Raw genomic sequence first — 16,726 nt, forward strand, 5'->3', positions numbered from 1 at the left:
TGTTGGGATGTGGGAGAGTCCATGTGACCTTTGTGATGTGTGTTGGGGGCCGTTTGGCTGCACCACTGGTCGGGAGTGCCACCTTTAAAGATTCTGCCCTGCCCAAGTGACAACATAAACCACACCCACTCAGTTTCTTTGGCATAGAGGTTCAGATTTCCCGGAGAAAACTGCTGGTCTGTGGAACTGGAGAGTTCCACGCCAGTTTTCTGCATGAGCCTGACACTTTTCCAATTCTGGTAAGAATCTGACCGTAATGCGCATCCCTCTCAAATCCCCTCAGAAACTCCTCCAAAACATGCAATTAGAGGAATGTATCCAACAGGAAACCCTTGGAGAACATGAAGCTGACAAAATAAAATAACAACAATAACCAAACAATAAACAATACAGCAAAATAAAGTCAGAGAGATAAAAATGGCATTCCCATTTGAGAATACTATCTTCAATATGCCTGCAGGGGTTTTCTAAGCAGAGTTTGTTGAAAATGGATGATGAATGACTGCAGGCACTGAGCATGCAAAATGAATGCAACACTTTAAATTTATTTGCATAATGTTTAAGCTTTAGAACATAGAACACACAGTGCAGAAGGAGGCCATTCGGCCCATCGAGTCTGCACCGACCCACTTAAGCCCTCACTTCCACCCTATCCCCGTAACCCAATAACCCCTCCTAACCTTTTTTGGTCATTTAGGGCAATTTATCATGGCCAATCCACCTAACCAGCACATCTTTGGACCGTGGGAGGAAACCGGAGCACCCAGAGGAAACCCACGCAGACACAGGGACAACGTGCAGACTCCGCACAGACAGTGGCCCAGCGGGGAATCAAACCTGAGACCCTGGCGCTGTGAAGCCACAGTGCTATCCACTTGTGCTACCGTGCTGCCCAGAGTGAGGAAATTGCAAGAAAAGTGTTAAGTCATTACCTAGCCACAGAATAGTGTGCTTCGAGTGAGAAGCAGACCTGAGGCATTCTCACTGCTCCTGTCCAACTGCAGAATCAGACCTATGTTTTTCAGTTAACATTAAGCTAATTATTCATAACTTTCATTTTTTAAAGGAGTCACGCTGATGGTATTTATTCTTTAAAGATTGCCAGATGAACTGAAAGTCAATTTGAAAGATTTGCCGTCTCTAATTAAGCTGCGTGAATATTAGAAAATGGATGTTCAACACTTTGTATGCAATTCCTTTGCCGATTGTTTTAACCGAGGGCATTAGCTCACTTATTTTACAGCCTCTGTCACAATACAATGGACTGACATATGGAATCATAGAATGTTGCAATTCAAAAACAGGCCATTCAACCCTGCAATTTTTATCTGGTGGCTTTGTTTTCTAATTTGAACATCAATGCTGCTCCAGTAATGTTAGAATTGTGCGATTACAATGCTCTGGACAATAAATCTGGGACATATTTCTGTCGCAGGAATGTTGAGGTTATGCGGTACGGAGAATTTTCTTTATTTTCTTCTGTTCAATAGGAAAACAAGTCATATTGAGATACTTCTGTGAATTTTTATCATAGAATGAAGATTGATTCGGGCTACTCACCTTCTGTCAGGGAGGATTGGCACTCTCCAACCTTTCACTTGACTCAGTTTCCCATCTGACAATTCAATCTGCAGAGGAAGTTTTGGTACCCAAACTGTCAGCTCCAGTGGGGCACTCAAGTGTTCATAGTTAAAAATAATCCGGGCATTCATTGAGCCTTGAGATTCCTTGCCACTCACAAACACATAATCACAGCCTTTGGAGACCTGTGTGAATACAGAAAAGTTTGAATCAATAGAAATCAGCATAAAGAGAAATTTGGACCTAATGGGGCGATTTTGTGCCCGTGCTAGCTGTTGTGTGGTTGGTGGCGCAGATTGAAAATCCCGCGAAAATTGGGAAATATGTTTCTGGAGAGATCCCGTTTCCCGATTTTCCCCGCCCATTGCTAGCAAGGTCATGGAATTCACGCCCACACACGCGTGAATCTAATTTTGATGCATTTGCATCGATTAAATATTATTAGCAACCCCCCGCCACATGATTCCCCCCATAATAAATATTCATACCTCATCGACTTGGCGTCAAATCTGCGAGGTTTACAATAGGTTTGGTCAGAGATGAGGCAGTCTAGGGGGAACCCTGTGGAGTGCAGAGGTAAGCATAGCCCCCAGGGAGTTTGGGGAATTGCCTGGGCAGTGCCATGATAGTGCCCCATGGCACAGGTTGGCACTCCCAGATTGACACAGTGACAGTCTGCCATTGTCAACCTGTGCCATGGGGCAGTGCCAGGACAGACACTTGTGGAAGCCCCATGTAGAGGATTGCATTGAAATATGGCGCGGGGGAAGTGTTGGTTATACTATCGCGGTGTTGGTTAGGGTGTTCAATGCTGGCAGTGGATGTGAAGTGGGGGCCTCGCCAATAAAAGCCAGGAGATCCCGATCCCGGGATCTACCCGGCTTGCAATGTCTCACGATATCGCGTTGCGATGTGAATTCCACCCATTGTGAGCAGGGTCACTTTTTGCAAATCTGCATTTTAAAGTGAGACAGCTTTGATGTGCAGATTCCTGAATTACCCGAGGCGTGGGATTAATCTCCCTCACCTCGGAGACCTCGGGCGAGCGCCGTTCGGTTCTAGCCACCAGAAACACGGACCAGAGAGAACGGCATTCATGGGGATCCCTGGAGGATTGGAGACCCCCAGGTGCATGCGCTTTGGACAGGATGGCATCCCGGCAGTGCCAGGTGCAAGGTGACCAGGTGGCAATGCCAGGGTGCAAGATTGCATTTTTTGTGCAGGTGTGATCGTTCCAGGGGTGCTTTGCCCGGTTGCGGAGGGAGGGTGGGGGGTTTGGCGGGGACCCTGCCATAGCGCATTGGCGGGAGGGGTCAGGGGGTCGCTTCAGTGGGTTCGGAGATCGGGACGCCATTTGTAAATGGCGTTACGATCTCACTACACTGAGGAGTACTGGCGAGCGCAGCTCCTTAATGTACAAACGGGACTATGAGCGGCCTCAGCCACACGTTCCCCGTTGAGGCCCCTTATCAAACCGTGAGTCACATTTTATAGCCTTGTATTTCTTGGAACTGAGAAGCATGCGGCTAAACATGCTCACTTTGGGAATTTGTTCCCATTTAGTTAAATCGCGCCCAAAATTTATTTACAATAATAACTATAAAACAAGCAATAGAACACTACCATATTTGTATAAAAATGAGCCATGAGATAGTCAATCAATTGTAAACTGCAGATATATAAAAGCCTAAAAATGATTCACATTTGTATGGACTAAATAATTCAACATCAACTGAGCAGTCTAAAATATGTGAGCTGCAAATAACTTTTAAATTTAAACCTTAACTAAAGCTACTCTTTTTTTTTTCCAGATTTACTCTTTTCCATCTGATGCGCTGTAGTTTGAAACAGGTGGAAACGCTGCATGAAGCAGTTTAACTGAAACCTCTGAAAGAGCAAGTCCTCCAATTTCAAATTATTCCCGTTATTTCCAGGATTTCCTGCTGGGAGTAAGAAAGGACATACACTGGGCTGGATTTTCTGTTTGAGAGCTTAACTGCTGATGCACGGACTGATTTGGTGTTGTTCTACGACCACGGAAACGGCACCGGTCCCGGAGCAATTCACGATCCGTTAATGGGCTAGCAGCGCGCCACGTGGAACTAGTGCAATTCCAATGAAAAACGGTGTCTGATTCGCCGGGGTCAGAATTGGGACCTGAGAGGTTGACAAACTACAGCCTCATATCTGCACTCCACTCCCTACACACACACTCATTCCAGCCAACATGATGGCAACGCGAAGAGTGGTGCACAATTTTGCAGCTGCGGAGCTCGAGACCCCTCTGGACACCCTGGAGGAGAGGTGGAGCACCCATGTTCCCCGGGGTGGAAAGGAAGCTGCCACCTCCCGTCGTACACTGGGCCTGGGCACAGGTGGCAGAGGCCATGAGTGCCATGGGCCTCACCGCCAGGGCCAGACAGCAGTCCTGGAAAAGGTTGCACAACCTCCTCAGGGCTGCCAGGGTGAGTAGGTAGCAGGGTACCCCTGGCACCATCCCCTTCCCACACGCCCGTAACCAAACCCCCCCCCCCAAACCAGAGGGCAACCGAACCCCACACGCCAGCAGCCTGCTCTCCCCACCCTGCACCACATGCCAGCACCCATACTGCCCGCCATGGCCAAGAACCCTGGTCACAAAGCCCACCAGCCGCCCACCCTCTGTGCAGCACGTGTCCGACTGCCCAACACTATGCATTTCTGCCCCCCACCCCACCCCACGGGAGAAGGCAGCGCACAACTGCTTGGTGCTTTTCCCAGTAACTTCTTTTTAAAAAATTTAGAGTACCCAATTCATTTTTTCCAATTAAGGGGCACTTTTAGCGTGGCCAATCCACCTATCCTGCACATATTTGGGGTTGTGGGGGCGAAAACCAAGCAAACACGGGGCGAATGTGCAAACTCCAGACGGACAGTGGCCCAGTTCCCAGTAACTTCATTGCAGTGTTAATGTAAACCTACTAGTGACAATAATAAAGATTATAACCACAGAGAGAGAGAGAAGGCTAGAGGGGGCCCACCAGATCTGCGGCCCCTCACTGTCACAGGTGGCAGGCACTAGACCAGGTTGCTGGCTCGGAGAGAGGGCTGTCGTGAGGCAAAGATCGGCATTGGGGAACCAGGTGAGCCCCCACTGAGTTGCGATGTCCCTGTGGTACGCGTGGCACAAACTCAAGCTAAGATACACACTTGTTTATCTTGCTTACAAAGATGCTGGATGGAATTCTCCGTAGCCTGAAAGCGGGATCGGCGATCTGGTGGAGAATGGCTTCCGACGCCGGAATTGGGGCAGGCACCGGTTTGATGCCGGTTCACGATGCTCCGCCCCCTCCAAATCAGCGTCATAGGGACGCGTACCGCACACAGACGCAACGCTGTTGCTGCGTCATCAGCTGGCCCACCCACGATGCTCCGCCCCCGATGGGCTGAGTTCCCGACGGCGTGGACCACATGTGGTCCCAGCGGTCGGGAATCTGGCGTGCCGGCTGCGGACTGTGTCCAGCGCTGCCACACTCGGCCGGGATCTGTGCCGCTGGCCGGGGGCTTCTGCTAGGGCTGGGGGCAGTGGTGGGAAGTGGGCTATGGGGTAGGGGTGGCCGGGTACGTGGTCCAGTATAGCTGGCGCCATCTTTTCCGGCACGACCGGTGCAGCTTGTCAGCCCTGCGCATGCACGGCCCAGGACCTGCCGATTCTCCGGCCTCGCGATCTGCGAGTGTTTCCCGCAGTGCCAGTGCTATCCCCTCACTTGTATCGGAATTGGTGAGAGGTTTGCGCGCTTTTCCCGTCATGACACACCCGTGGATCCTCCATCGGCACCGGCACTTAGCCTCAGGAACGGAGAATTCCGCCCGCCATGTCCCCTGTCGAGAGTGTTGTGCTGAAATTACTTTTTATTCACAGCAAGTTCCTGTGTGAAAATCTCACAAAGCCCATAATAAGTGTGAGTCTAATGAACGGCTGACATCCTGGGCGGGATTATCATAGAATTTACAGTGCAGAAGGAGGCCATTCGGCCCATCGAGTCTGCACCGGCTCTTGGAAAGAGCACCCTACCCAAGGTCAACACCTCCGCCCTATCCCCATAACCCAGTAACCCCACCCAACACTAAGGGCAATTTTGGACACTAAGGGCAATTTATCATGGCCAATCCACCTAACTCGCACATCTTTGGACTGTGGGAGGAAACCGGAGCACCCGGAGGAAACCCACGCACACACGGGGAGGATGTGCAGACTCCGCACAGACAGTGACCCAAGCCAGAATCGAACCTGGGACCCTGGAGCTGTGAAGCAATTGTGCTATCCACAAGGCTACCGTGCTGCCCGATTCTCTGTTGCCTGACGCCAATATCGTAATCGGCGATCGGGCGGAGAATTCCTGTTTACGACCTATTCGGGGGCGGCAGCTGTTTTCGGATGCCCTGCCCCTTCCAAAACGGCGTCATCGAGGAATATGCCGCATGCCATTGGGATGGCCTCAGGACATTATCTGAAGGCTCTCCCCCGATGCTCTGCCCCGATGGGCCGAGTTCCCGAGAGCACAGGGGATGAGTGCTCTCAGTTTTCGGGAACCCAGCGTTTCCAGCGCCGCCACAGTTCGGGGGGAGCTGTGCTCCTGACCAGGGGGGCTTTGGCGAGAGCTGGGGGGACTGTTGGGGGTGTGCAGGGGGCATTATCTGGTAGGTCGGGTCCGTGCATGGCCAGCGCCATGTTGCACAGAGTGGCGGTGCAGGTCATCGCCACGCGCCTGTGCAGCCACAAACTCGTCAATTTTCCAGGCGTTTATATCGGGAAGGCCATGCGTTTTATGTGGTGCAGTTGCTAGCACCTCACTGGTCGGAGCATCGGTGTGGGGGCAGCACCAACCTTTTCATCGTAAAACCAGACTCAAGCCGCTGGTGGGATTCTCCGTTACGTCGTCTGGTTAATGGGGTTTCCCATTGTGAAGCAGCTCCACGCCATCGGGAAACCCCCCGGGCTGCCGGCAAAACGGAGCATCCCGCCCGCGGAGAATCCCTGATCTGTCTTGAGTTAACTGACCACAAGGGCAGTGACTGCGGTAGATACATTGGTCTCACACACTGTTAAGGACTCATAACTTTCAATGCAACTCCATTAATTTCTAAGCAACTTGACTGTAGGAATCCACAAGCAACTCCTGCTTTAAAAATGATGCTGTTAAAATAATTACTGAAGAAATTCCAAATCATCTTTCCGGGAGCCATACCCCAATGTGTTGGAAAAGTATTGCGACCTAAGACATTAATACCCCCAGAAGAAATCCCATCAAATTTACCCACTTCAACTAGACTCCCCACTTGCAGATCATATTGTTTTGTTAACGTATATCCTGAGAGTTGGTCTGGTCCATTCCACTGGGGAGTACAGCATTCATTAGAATAGTCACATGAGGTTGTATCGCAGCTAGTCTTAGCGTTCCTGCCTCATTACTGGGAAAATCCAAGTCGTTGCACTCAGAGTTGTTAATGTCAGCAACTTGAGATATATGAAATGTAATAATAATCTACTCCGGTATTTTAGTAGTACTGTTGTGTGGTAGGACATTTCTCATTGCATTATCGAGGCCTGGACTCCAAAGCCTGCTAAGGTCCTGTTGCACATGGAGTGTTATAATAAAATGGAAAAATAACATTCGTACTTGCACAAGAGTTACAATAAAAACTCAAGGAGGCATTGAAAAATTGCTTATAAAAGCACTTAGCTTCAGAATACATTATTTGTGGTGGATAGTATACATTTAATCAATATTGTTGCTATTAACATTTCTCCCATTTTTTGATATTTCAATTTTGCGTATTATTTTCAGAACGTTTTTTGGCCTATTCGTAACTTCAAGCACTTTCAAACTGCTGTTTGTTTGTTTTTTAAATACCTCAAACACAACGTCATGGTAGAATGTTGGAAAACAGGGGCGAAATTCTCCGGAAACGGCGCGATGTCCGCCGACTGGCGCCCAAAACGGCGCAAATCAGACGGGCATCGCGCCGCCCAAAAGGTGCGGAATGCTCCGCAGCTTTGGGGGCCGAGCCCCAACCTTAAGGGGCTAGGTCGGCGCCGGACGAATTTCCGCCCTGCCAGCTGGCGGAAAAGGCCTTTGGTGCCCCGCCAGCTGGCGCGGAAATGACATCTCCGGGCGGCGCATGCGCGGGAGCGTCAGCGGCCGCTGACAGTTTCCCACGCATGCGCATTGGAGGGAGTCTCTTCTGCCTCCGCCATGGTGGAGACAGTGGCGGAGGCTGAAGGGAAAGAATGCCCCCACGGCACAGGCCCGCCCGCGGATCGGTGGGCCCTGATCGCGGGCCAGGCCACCGTGGGGGCAACCCCCAGGACCCCGGAGCCCACCCACGCCGCCCTGTCCCGCCGGTAAGGTAGGTGGTTTAATTTATGCCGGCAGGACAGGCATTTTAGCGGCGGGACTTCGGCCCATTCGGGCCGGAGAATCGCGCGGGGGGGCCCGCCAACCGGCACGGCGCGATTCCCGCCCCCGCCGAATTTCCGGTGGTGGAGAATTCGGCAACCGGCGGGGGAGGGATTCACGCCAGCCCCCGGCGATTCTCCGACCCGGCAGGGGGTCGGAGAATTTCGCCCCTGGTTCTAGACCATGGGCGTCATTCTCCGACCCCACAGAGGGTCGGAGAATGGCCGTTGGCCGCCGTGAATCCCGCCCCCGCCGGTTGCCGAAGTCTCTGAAGGGAGAAAAGTCGGTGGGGCGTTAATGGCGCCGCTGCCGTCGGAGAATGGCACGGGTCTGCGCAAGGCAGCCGATTTTCGGCCTGCCGATATTCTCCCTTCCGGATGGGCCGAAGTCCCGTCGACGTGATGACCGTTCACGTCGACGTAAATTAAACCTCCTTTTCATCGGCGTGATCCTGTGCTCCAGGTTCACGCCGACCAGCGTGGAGGTGAGTGACGGCCTGGGGGGTTGGCTCTGGGCAGGCGATGGCGTGGCCGCAGTCTGAATGTGTGAGGAGAGGTGTGTCTCGGGTTGTGTGCGTGTGTGTGCGGCGGGGGGGTGGGGGAGGGGTGGTTAGAGTGGGCTGGGCTCTGGGGGAGTGCCGGGAGGGGGGTCCATGCCGGGGAGGGGGATGGGGGGTCCGTGTCGGGGAGGAGGTTGGGGTCCGTGCCGGGGAGGAGGTTGGGGGGGGTCCGTGCCGGGGAGGGGGATGGGGGGGTCCGTGCCGGGGAGGATGTTGGGGTCCGTGCCGGGGAGGAGGTTGGGGGTGTCCGTGCCGGGGAGGGGGATGGGGGGGTCCGTGCCGGGGAGGAGATTGAGGGGTCCGTGCTGGGGAGGAGGATGGTGAGTCCGTGCCGGGGAGGGGGATGGGGGGTCCATGCCGGGGAGGGGGATGGGGGGTCCGTGCCGGGGAGGAGGATGGAGGGTCCGTGCCGGGGAGGAGGTTGGGGGGTCCGTGCCGTGGAGGAGGATGGGGGGTCCGTGCCGGGGTGGAGGCTGGTGGGGTCCGTGCCGGCGATGAGGATGGGGGGTCCGTGCCGGGGAGGAGGTTGGGAGGGTCCGTGCCGGGGATGGGGATGGGGGGGGGTCCGTGCCGGGGAGGGGGATGGGGGGGGGTCCGTGCCGGGGAGGATGTTGGGGTCCGTGCCGGGGAGGAGGTTGGGGGGGTCTGTGCCGGGGAGGGGGATGGGGGGTCTGTGCCGGGGAGGAGGATGGGGATCTGTGCCAGGGAGGAGGTTGGGGGGTCCGTGCCGGGGAGGAGGATGGGGGGTCCGTGCCGGGGTGGAGGTTGGGGGGGTCCGTGCCGGGGAGGAGGATGGGGGGTCCGTGCCGGGGAGGAGGTTGGGGGGGTCCGTGCCGGGGAGGGGGATGGGGGGGGTCCGTGCCGGGGAGGGGGATGGGGGGGGGGGGTCCGTGCCGGGGAGGATGTTGGGGTCCGTGCCGGGGAGGGGGATGGGGGGGGTCCGTGCCGGGGAGGAGGTTGGGGGGTCCGTGCCGGGGAGGGGGATGGGGGGACCGTGCCGGGGAGGAGGATGGGGGGTCCGTGCCGGGGAGGAGGTTGGGGGGGTCTGTGCCGGGGAGGGGGATGGGGGGTCCGTGCCGGGGAGGAGGTTGGGGGGAGGGGGGATATGGGGGAGGGGGGATATGGGGGAGGGGGGATATGGGGGAGGGGGGATATGGGGGAGGGGGGATATGGGGGAGGGGGGATATGGGATATGGGGGAGGGGGATATGGGGGAGGGGGGATATGGGGAGGGGGGATATGGGGGAGGGGGGATATGGGCAGGGGGGATATGGGGGAGGGGGATATGGGGAGGGGGGATATGGGGGAGGGGGGATATTGGGGAGGGGGGGATATGGGGGAGGGGGGATATGGGGTATATGGAGGAGGGGGGATATGGGGAGGTGGGATATGGGGGATATGGGGAGGGGGAATATTGGGGAGGGGAATATGGGGGAGGGGGGATTTGGGGGAGGGAGGATATGGGGGAGGGGGATATGGGGGAGGGGGGATATAGGGGGATATGGGGAGGGGATATGGGGAGGGGGGATATGGGGGATATGGGGAGGGGGGATATGGGGGAGGGGGATATGGGGAGGGGTGATATGGGGAGGGGGGATATGGGGGAGGGGGATATGGGGGAGGGGGAAATGGGGGAGGCTCACCCTGCCTGCTCTGACGAGGTTGTTCATCTCCTTGTGGCACTGGGTGCCTGTCCGTGTCAGGGCCACAGCGGTGACGGCCTCTGCCACTTCCCTCCACAGACGCCGGCTGTGGCGTGGGGCAACTCTGCGGCCCTGTACGGGATACAGGGCGTCCCTCCTCTGCTCCACTGCGTCCAGGAGCACCTCCACATCCCGTGACTCGCACCTCGGGGCTGAGCGGCGGCCAGCCATCCAGTCGGGTGTTCCGGTCGGGTGGGGGGGAGCAGCGCGGCCTTATGAGCCGTCACGCCGTGCGGCGCGTATGACGCTGCACGGCGTGAACCACGTGCGCAAGCGCGGATCCCGTTACGTCGCTGCTAGCCCATTTCGGGCCGGAGACTTTCGACCCATTTTTCCGACGTGACGCAAGTCGGATTTGCGCCGTTTTTTGCGCTGATCGGCGGACTTTCCGCCGATAACGGAGAATTTCGCCCCATATGCGCAGTTCTTGGCAAACTTAATGGATTAACTTAATGATCAGTGATGAAGGAAGCTTCAATTTCCATTGGGCCAACAAAGCTGTGGAACTTAATATGCTATGCACCTAAAGTACAAAGGACCGTATTTCTGTCTCATGATGGACAATGGGGTCAGGAAGGACGAAAACTTAGAATTTTTGGCAGAAATTTTTTATTTGCAAAGCCTTTCCAACTCCATGCAATTTTTGAGTGGCCTTTTTGTGCGTCAAGAAGACCTTTGGGCCAGAGCCTCCATGCACCACTTCTGAGATTGGTGTTGTTATACTTAGCCTTCTAGCAAATTTAAACTTCCATTTCGGCACTGCCCGGCCCCACTCTGTTCTTGTGCAGGTTTTATAAGTCCTAAAAATACGTGCCTCATCAGAGAGCTCCTGATCACTTGGGGAAGTTGGAAACTTTCTCACAGCTTTTCTGACAGCTAACTGTTAAATGATTTGACAATTTCAAATGTCACTGGTAGATACTGTATTGTAATGTAGATGCGATTTAACTGCAATAGTTCACCACAAGGCTCTGTCTTTAAAGGGTAAGTTGATCATTAGACTGAGCAGCATTAAGTGTTGAGATGCATTAAAATATTCTTTCCATTGAAATAGTCATAATGCATTTGTAGAAAATAGTGCTGGGAAAATCTGCAGTTATGTTTTGGATTGTTGTGTGGAGATCTTTAACTTTGAAAAAGATTGCCCTGCTGTTGAAAGTTAAATAAAAACACCTGCTCCACACTATTTATTGGCAGGCAATCTAATTTTTGAAATGGAATAATACACCATTTGCAGCTTAAAAATTACCATCTGTTATATCACTTTCAAAGACTCAATTGTTTACATTTCCAAGGGTTGATATGGCAGCTGAGCCTATTGTGAATGCTTCGATGAGTTTCAAATACGTCAGCACCACTTTTCTCAGCAGGGGGGTTGCATGTGTGCATATTTGATTGACAGTTTTTCATAGAATTTATCATAGAATTTACAGTGCAGAAGGAGGCCATTCGGCCCATCGAGTCTGCATCAGCTCTTGGAAAGAGCACCCTACCCAAGGTCAACACCTTGTTATTAAAGGATTTTCTGTCCTTAATGTGGTAAGTGGATATGCCTGTGCGTATTTTTTTTTACAAGAGTTGGCTGTTATTTTATGAATTTGTTTTTTCAGTGTGAAGTGTCTTTGAATTACATCTCTGTTGGAAGTTTATCCTTCTGTTCCTCTTGCTCAATGTGGGAGCTCAGGGATGTGGCTGATGTCCCTGACTCCTTCACGTGCGGGAAGTGTGTCCAGCTGCAGCTCTTGTTAGACCGCATGACGGCTCTGGAGCTGCGGATGGACTCACTTTGGAGCGTCCATGATGCTGAGAAGGTTGTGAATAGCACATTTAGCGAACTGGTCACACCACAGATTAGGGTTGCTGAGGGAGAAAGGGAATGGTTGACCAAAAGGCAGAGAAAAAGCAAGAAGCAGTGCAGGTGTTCCCTGCGGTCATCTCCCTCCAAAACAGGTATACCGTTTTGGATACTGTTGGGGGAGATGGCTCACCAGGGGAAGGCAGCAGTAGCCAGGTTCATGGCACTGTGGCTGGCTCTGCTGTACAGAAGGGCGGGAAAAAGAGTGAAAAAGGGCTATAGTCATAGGGGATTCGATTGTAAGGGGAGTAGATAGGCAGTTCTGTGGTCAAAAACGAGACTCCCGAATGATATGTTGCCTCCCAGGTGCACGTGTCAGGGGTGTCTCAGATAGGCTGCAGAACATTCTGAAGGGGAGGGTGAACAGCCAGTTGTCGTGGTGCATATAGGCACCAATGATATAGGTAAAAAACGGGATGAGGTCCTACAAGCAGAATTTAGGGAGTTAGGAGCTAAGTTTAAAAAGTCGGACCTCAGAGGTAGTAATCTCAGGATTGCTACCAGTGCCACGTGGTAGTCAGAGTAGAAATGAAAGAATAGGCAGGATGAATGTGTGGCTTGAGAGATGGTACAGGAGGGAGGGGTTCAGATTTTTGGGACATTGCGACCGGTTCTGGGGGAGGTGGAACGACTACAAATTGGACGGTCTACACCTGGGCCAGACTGGAACCAATGTCCTTGGTGGTGCTTTTGCTAACGCTGTTGGGGAGGGTTTAAACTAGTGTGGCAGGGAGATGGGAACCAAATGATGAGGTTAGTGGACAGTAAGGAGGTAGTAACTAAAGCCTGTAAGGAACTAGATCATGAGGTCAGCGTGACTAAGGGGAAGAGTAGACAGGGAGCAGGTGATGAACGCAAAGGGACTGGTGGTCTGAGGTGCATTTGTTTTAATGCAAGTAATGTAGGTAAGGCAGATGTACTTAGAGTTTGGATTAGTACCTGGGAGTATGATATTGCTATTACTGAGACTTGGTTGAGGGAAGGGCATGATTGGCAACTAAATATCCCAGTATATCGATGCTTCAGGCGAGATAGAGAGGGAGGTAAAAGGGGTGGAGGAGTTGCATTACTGGTCAGCGAGGATATCTCAACTGTGCTGAAGGAGGGCCCTATGGAGGACTCGAGCAATGAGGTGATATGGGCAGAGTTCAGAAACAGAAAGGGTGCGGTAACAATGTTGGGGCTGTACTACAGACCTCCCAACAGCGAGCGTGAGACAGAGGTACAAATATGTAAACAGATTATGGAAAGATGTAGGAGCAACAGGGTGGTGGTGATAGGAGATTTTAATTTTCCCAACATTGACTGGGATACAATTAGTGTTAGAGGTCTAGATGGAGCAGGATTTGTAAGGAGCATCCAGGAGGGTTTTCTAGAGCATAATGTAAATAGTCCAACTCAGGAAGGGGCCATACTGGACCTGGTGTTGGGGAATGAGCCCGGCCAGGTGGTTGAAGTTTCAGTAGGGGATTACTTTGGGAATAGTGATCACAATTCCGTCAGTTTTAGAATACTCATGGACAAAGACGAGAGTGGTCCTAAAGGAAGAGTGCTAAATTGGGGGAAGGCCAACTATACCAAAATTCGGCAGGAGCTGGGGAATGTGGATTGGGAGCAGCTGTTTGCATGTAAATCCACATTTGATATGTGGGAGGCTTTTAAAGAGAGGTTGATTAGAGTGCAGGACAGACATGTTCCTGTGAAAATGAGGGATAGAAATGGCAAGATTAGGGAACCATGGATGACAGGTGAAATTGTGAGACTAGCTAAGAGGAAAAAGGAAGCATACATAAGGTCTAGGCGGCTGAAGACAGACAAAGCTTTGGAAGAATATCGGGAATGTAGGACCAATTTGAAACGAGGAATCAAGAGGGTTAAAAGGGGTCATGAAATATCTTTAGCAAACAGGGTTAAAGAAAATCCCAAAGCCTTTTATTCATATGTAAGGAGCAAGAGGGTAACTAGAGAAAGGGTTGGCCCACTCAAAGACAAAGGAGGAAAGTTATGCGTGGGGTCAGAGAAAATGGGTGAGATTCTTAACGAGTACTTTGCATCGGTATTCACCGAGAAGAGGGACATGACGGATGTTGAGGTTCGGGATGGATGTTTGATTACTCTAGGTCAAGTCGGCATAAGGAGGGAGGATGTGTTGGGTATACTAAAAGGCGTTAAGGTGGGCAAGTCCCCAGGTCCGGATGGGATCTATCCCAGGTTACTGAGGGAAGTGAGAGAGGAAATAGCTGGGGCCTTAACAGATATCTTTGCGGAATCTTTGAAAATGGGTGAGGTACCGGAGGACTGGAGAATGGCTAATGTTGTCCCCTTGTTTAGGAAGGTAGCAGGGATAATCCAGGTAATTATAGACCGGTGAGCCTGATGTCAGTGGTAGAGAAGCTGCTGGAGAAGATACTGAGGGATAGGATCTATTCCGATTTGGAAGAAAATGGGCTTATCAGTGATGGTTTTGTGCAGGGAAGGTCATGTCTTACCAACTTAATAGAATTCTTTGAGGAAGTGCCAAAGTTGATTGATGACGGAAGGGCTGTAGATGTCATATACATGGACTTCAGTAAGGCGTTTGATAAGGTTCCCCATGGTAGGCTGATGGAGAAAGTGAAGTCTCATGGGGTCCAGGGTGTACTAGCTAAATGGATAAAGAACTGGCTGGGCAACAGGAGACAGAGAGTAGTAGTGGAAGGGAGTTTCTCAAAATGGAGAACTGTGACCAGTGGTGTTCCACAGGGATCCGTGCTGGGACCCTGTTGTTTGTGATATACATAAATGATCCGGAGGAAGGTATAGGTGGTCTGATCAGCAAGTTTGCAGATGACACTAAGATTGGTGGAGTAGCAGATAGTGAAGGGGACTATCAGAGAATACAGCAGAATATAGATAGAATGGAGAGTTGAGCGGAGAAATGGCAGAAGGAGTTCAATCCAGGCAAATGCGAGGTGATGCATTTCGGAATATCCAATTCAAGAGCGAACTATACGGTAAATGAAAAAGCCCTGGGGGAAATTGATGTACAGAGAGATCTGGGTGTTCAGGTCCATTGTACCCTGAAGGTGGCTGCGCAGGTTGATAGAGTGGTCAAGAAAGCATACGGCATGCTTTCCTTCATCGGAAGGGGTATTGAATACAAGAGTTGGCAGGTAATGTTACAGTAGTATAAGACTTTGGTTCGGCCTCATTTGGAATACTGCGTACAGTTCTGGTCGCCACATTACCAAAAGGATGTGGATGCTTTGGAGAAGGTGCAGAGGAGGTTCACCAGGATGTTGCCTGGTATGGAGGGCGCTAGCTATGAAGAGAGGTTGAGTAGATTAGGATTATTTTCATTAGAAAGACGGAGGTTGAGGGGGGACCTCATTGAGGTCTACAAAATCCTGAGAGGTAGAGACAGGGTGGATAGCAAGAAGCTTTTTCCCAGAGTGGGGGACTCAATTACTAGGGGTCACGAGTTCAAGGTGAGAGGGGAAAAGTTTCCGGGAGATATACATTGAAAGTTCTTTACGCAGAGGGTGATGGGTGCCTGGAACGCATTGCCGGCGAAGGTGATAGAGGCGGGCACGGTAGCGTCATTTAAGATGTATCTAGACAGATACATGAATGGGCAGGGAGCAGAGGGATACAGATCCTTAGAAAATAGGCGACAGTTTTAGATAGAGGATCTGGACTGGCACAGGCTTGGAGGGCCGAAGGGCCTGTTCCTGTGCTGTAATTTTTCTTTGTTCTTAAAGTCTATTTTGAAGACATCCTGAGGTCTGCCACAACAAGGTGTATTTTGTGAAGGTGGGTTTTAACCCTTGGATTTCTATGCTTTAGGAATAAGCATGAAACAAGCTCTCTTATTAGTTCAAAATCAAAAGGAAGGACCACTACCATCTAGAAAGACAAGGCCACCAGATACATGGGAACACCACCACCTGGAGGATCCCCTCCAATTCACTCACCATCTTGACTTGGAAAGATATCGTCATTCCTTCACTGTCGCTGGGTCAAAATCCTGAAACTCCCTCCCTAATATCACCTACGCCACATGGACTTTCGCGGTAGAAGAAGGCAGCTCACCCCTACGTTCTCAAGGACAATTAGGGATGGGCAACAAATGCTGGCCTAGCCAGCGAAGCCCACTTCCCGTAAAAAAAAAATATAATTTGTTTTTACATAACCCATAATGTAATTTTGACACCCACCCACTCCTCAGACACACAAACACATACATAAGAAAAGATGAGTTCCGAAGATATAACATGGACTTAAATTTTTCAAATTTTCAAAGTCCCACCAATCAATATTACTCTATTTCTCCAAGAAGGCTGTTGGAAACATTGCAGGCTTGGACATTCTCTTTCAGTTCACTAAAGGAAAAATGAAGATCTTTGGTCACAATTGTCTTCCAAGCAATAGTAGATTTCTGTCTTTTCAGTCCAAATTGTGGTTCAGCCAAAATTGGAAAAATATAATCTTGCAGGAAAAATTATTTTGCCCCACTTCCCACGCTATGGTGGATTTTCCAAGCAGGTTTATTTCTTGCGCTGGGCGATATGGTTTGCCTCTGGTCTTCATTGACCATTCGGCTTCTCTTG

The 16,726-nt window shown here is 51.5% G+C and overlaps 1 protein-coding gene across 2 annotated transcripts in view; it reads right to left on the reverse strand.

The window, feature by feature from the left end:
- The window catches only part of tmem132e (transmembrane protein 132E), a 951,562-nt gene that overhangs the window by 236,282 nt on the left and 698,554 nt on the right, over window positions 1–16,726 (reverse strand). For both annotated transcript variants that reach the window (XM_072469324.1, XM_072469323.1), the window contains exon 6: window positions 1,561–1,766. In XM_072469324.1, the coding sequence (XP_072325425.1) occupies window positions 1,561–1,766 (206 nt within the window). The remainder of the gene's footprint in view (window positions 1–1,560; window positions 1,767–16,726) is intronic.

Source organism: Scyliorhinus torazame, chromosome 12 (assembly GCF_047496885.1).
Source record: "Scyliorhinus torazame isolate Kashiwa2021f chromosome 12, sScyTor2.1, whole genome shotgun sequence".
NCBI lineage: Eukaryota > Metazoa > Chordata > Chondrichthyes > Carcharhiniformes > Scyliorhinidae > Scyliorhinus > Scyliorhinus torazame.